Source organism: Mesitornis unicolor, unplaced genomic scaffold (genome assembly GCF_000695765.1).
Source record: "Mesitornis unicolor isolate BGI_N332 unplaced genomic scaffold, ASM69576v1 scaffold40431, whole genome shotgun sequence".
NCBI classification, from domain to species: domain Eukaryota; kingdom Metazoa; phylum Chordata; class Aves; order Mesitornithiformes; family Mesitornithidae; genus Mesitornis; species Mesitornis unicolor.
The window spans coordinates 4273-8614 of record NW_010165170.1 but is presented as its reverse complement, the minus strand read 5'-3'; the positions used below and the strand labels follow the sequence as shown (position 1 = coordinate 8614).

Below are 4342 nucleotides of genomic sequence, written 5' to 3'. Positions count from 1 at the left end.
TCTTCCTGCCTCACATCATCCAAGACCCAGAATGCCATTTCATATGTAATTGCATTTCCCAATCCTGGCTTCTATTAACTTTAATGGAAAAATGAATCTCAAGAAAGTGAAATGTTCAGTGATATTTTTTTGTATGTGTGCACATTTGTTTTTCCTGGAAAACAATCAGAAGGACAACCTACAAAGATTTGGTTAGGATTTTGATAACAGTTAAGGAATATTGTAGTACGATGCTTCGCCTTTAATAACCTAATTCATAAACCATACAACTAATTCTGAATACTCTTATTTCATAATTTTTTAAACTAGCCATGAGAACAGGTTAACTTCACCTGATTGCTCAAGCTTCTCTGAAGACTGCCTGCGTAACGTACAAAGCCGTTTGCACAAAATGCAGAACTCACTGTGCAGTTTACCATCTCCCATCTCGCTGACTCTGTTACATTACTGTCCTTTACAGCTCTTTTCTGTCCTGACTGTTAACTCTAGTAAACCACGCTTCTGCAAATTTTGTTCATGCCTTCTTCCACTGGGCCTCTTAAAACCACTGGATCTGCCAACTAAGAAAAAAGCGAACACCCAAATCAAAACTACTACCCTGAAACGGGTGGAAGTACGAGCCGCAGGATGTGGATCCAGACTTTTTCAAGTAGGGAAGGTAGTACTGGTATGCATGTAAGACTCGTGTCTGAAAGGAGGAAAAAACCCAAAGAAATTTTCAGATGCCTGGCATACCTAGTATGATTTGGCCTGCTACAAATTTTTTGTGGACAAAAAATTAGCCTACAACACAGTAGCTAAATTTGTTTGTGTGTTGCAGCTTCGTATGTCTGTTTTAGTGAATGTTCATGAGAAGCTTTGTATACCAGTGGAAGAAGCAGACATTTCCTTCTGTACTGAAGAAGGTTCACAAGACATAACATGTACAATATTGAGACCAGTACTATCTGAACACAAATCCAAGCATTGTGCTGATGCTTATTTTTACTCTTTTCATGAGAGTTAAGAGAATATAGTCTTAAGTATGGATTAAATTATTAAACTTTTTGATTGGAAAGAAAAGGTTTTGTCTTGTGGCCTTTGGAAAGAATTAATACAATATGTAAAACCTGTGTGTTACATCAACTTAAACTAAAGGTGCAGTGCTGCAAGGTACTTGCTTAAAAATACGGGGGGAGCGCTGTTTTCTAAGTGAGTTTATTTAATCAGACTAAACAGACAGAAATTCTGACTGTCGAATTGCAAAGATGGTGTGTACTAATCCTAGCTTACTTTTAGCCTCATAAAGAGAGCACCTGCAGCTAACTTATTTCCTGTGGAGCTTGTTAGAAGATTATGAAGTATGTTGCTCTTTCCATCAGTCTCCTTGGACAACTTCTAATGTCTGTCTTACAGTGAGCTATAATAAGATAAAGACCATTATTTGGTATGTGTTTGATAATCTAAACAAAACTTTTTTCTGACTCAATTAAGAACAAAAAATTACAGCTGTTTTGAGGGGACAATGGAGTTTAGTAGTACTGATTTTAAAATATTCTAGAGGTCAGATGGCCCTCTAAATTTATCTCCGATTCTAGTTTGAGATTATTTCTTGAAAGAAGCACTGCACCTTTTTGAAGAAATACAATATAAAATTTTCATGTTGTAACTGTAATCCTTCAACTTGCTTTTTCTTTTGCATAAGGAATAAATTCATACACTGGATCTACAGGAGCAGCTGTTGGAGCCCATGAAGTTTATCGAGATCCAAGAGACAAAAGATCTAAAAGGTGACATGAACTTTTATACATCTGACTTGGCTAACTTCTGCCTCTGTTCTTGTTTTTGTATCTGTGTGGGCTATTTACGAGTTCTGCAGTTGGCTCTGGAGTATCTTGGGTTACTATAAAATACAGTTAACTTCTCCACAAGTCTCTAGTTGATCTGAAATGCTACTTCACAGCAGCAAACTTCAGTGCTACAACAGAGTGAACTGCTTGTTGTAAATTAACAACTTCAGCTGCTTTAGGTGTATTTATAGATCTAAACAGTACCTCTCAAGTGGGATTCCTACCAAATTTGTAATAAACGTGAATAATGTGGGCTGTGTCCTGTATGTGAGTGGCAAGCTTTATTGCGTAGCATACTGAAGATGTGACTGGGCTTGGCTGGGATTCTGTAGAAGCTGCTAGCCCAGTTCTTGCATTTTTAAATGTAGCCAATGTTTCAGTGGAGTGTGCAGAGCAGAGACGTCTTTGGAGCTAAAGGTGAAAACCTCTTCTGACAGCAAAATTGGCACTTATATTTAAGCTTTATTATATGAGGGTTAATCATGTACGTAAAGTGTTGTTGCAGCTACAGCTAAGAATGATTTGAGATCTTCACCGTGGTGGTCAGAAACACATAATACAAAAATCAGTTTTCTACAAGGGTAAGAGATAAGTGCAAGAGCTTAGGCAACAATTGCACCTGGAAGCTTTGCCAGTATAGAATAAAATACAGAAGTGTTTCAGCTACTACAGCATACCTCAGCATGAATAGCTTTGTTTACCAAGACATAAAAGTTTTATATTCCAGTGCTTTTTCCTAGACACTTGCCACCACAGAAAGGCTTGCTGATTAAATGGTAACAGCAATGCCATCCTAATATAGGCGGAGCCTTAGTTTACACCTGTATGTTGCTTTGAAAATTGGCAGGCAGTTTCATTCGTGTTAATGTGCCAGTGATGGTCATGAGCCTGTAATTTGTCTGAGTGGTAGCACAATGTCAGAATTAAAGGTGTGTGGGGAACAAAACCTTGCAGAACACTGAGTAGAGAATCTTCTGCTGTAGTCAATAGAGCTACCAGTCAGTATATGTCACTGAGAATTATTATATTTAAGGATATTGTAGATAAGAATTATAACAAAGACTTTCTTTTTCCCTTTTCAGTCAAGATACAGATTTACCTGGAGCACCAGAAAACTTGACATTCAGGGAACGCCAGCGACTTTTTTCACAGGGTCAGGATGTGTCCAATAAAGTAAAAGCTTCTAGGAAATTAATGGAGCTGGAAAATGAGTTGAACACAAAATAAGATTAAAGCACCTTATCAGATGTAACTGAAGATCTCTAAACTGAGGGATTGAGATGGGGGGGCACACTACTAATGAACAGAAAATGAATGTTTTCTGAAAGGAGCGACTTTGATTCCTCTATGTCTAAGACTGTTAATTAAGATTTAGAGATGTTGCAATAGCAAGAAAACTGATTACTTTGCCAGGAGCTTGTGGTTTATACAATGAAAGCACTGTAAAATTTTAAAGATATGAATCACGTGAAGGTAACTTTTTCTTTCTGTTTTGGGGGTTAAGTTCTTGTGCACCAGACCAAGTAGCACTTGTCAAAGATAAGTCCTGTTACCTGGTGTTTTACAGACACACTTTCGTTTTAGCTGCTGAGCAGAGAGAGTGAGAATAGCTTGAACTGCCTAAATGAAACTGTGCACTAGAAATTAGTATTTTAGGCTGTTTGGTAAGAAGACAGTATCTGGGCCACCTTAAATAAGACTTCATATGCAAGTTTGACATACTGTATGGTGTACATACAATGACCAGCATATCAATACAGATCTTACCCTTACTTAGTACTGGAATGACACACATTCTGTAGGTAAAACCTTGGAATAAAAACATTTCTAGTCCTCTGTTTTTGTTGGGTCTAAAATGGTTGTGTAAGAATGTACCTGTAGTTATGGAAAAGTCTGTGTGTTAACGCATCCCCACTGTATGTGCTTCAGACTTCCAAGATAAAAGTGAAGTGTGAAGATAAAACCTTTGGATAATTGTCTTATTAAAGAAATGACATAAGCAATAGCTAGTAGGCTACACCAGTGGCCCTTCATCAGCTAAGACCAAAATGTTAGCGATGGGTTGAAGGTGATGAGTAATGATTCCAGTTCCAAGGTGAGCAGGACAGATAGGTATGTTTTCTGAGAAAGGTAGACTAGCAGTTACTAGGCAATGAGGCATGGAACAGTATTGGTAAGTCTGCTGTTATCAGTTCAGCAATATCTCTTTTTTTTTTTTCTATGGAGAAGTGAAGTGACATATTAGAGAGAGACTGAAGTGAGAAGCATCAGATAGAGCGCTGCTGGCTGGGAGCGGGAATGTTGGTCAAGTTGGCAGCAGAGCTGGTGTGCTGGCTACGAACCATCTCTGCTGGCGCTGAGGAAGCCGCGCTCGCAAGCGCTTCTTTAGCCTGACTGGCTTTACTGACACCCTCTTACTGTTGTACTGAAAACCCTTCTGGCAGTTCAAGCTATTTCTTCACACTGTTATAGCCTTATTTAATTTTAAATTGCTAATCTTTTTCTTCCCGCTA

The 4342-nt window shown here is 38.3% G+C and overlaps 1 protein-coding gene across 1 annotated transcript in view; it reads left to right on the top strand.

Moving 5' to 3' along the window:
* The window catches only part of LOC104548505 (afadin-like), a gene marked incomplete at its 5' end in the record, with an annotated part of 8390 nt that extends 4634 nt beyond the window's left edge, over window positions 1-3756 (top strand). The window contains 2 exons of the mRNA XM_010194536.1: window positions 1685-1769; window positions 2912-3756. Coding sequence (XP_010192838.1) covers window positions 1685-1769; window positions 2912-3056 — 230 coding nt within the window. The remainder of the gene's footprint in view (window positions 1-1684; window positions 1770-2911) is intronic.
* Between the last annotated feature and the right edge of the window lie 586 nt (window positions 3757-4342).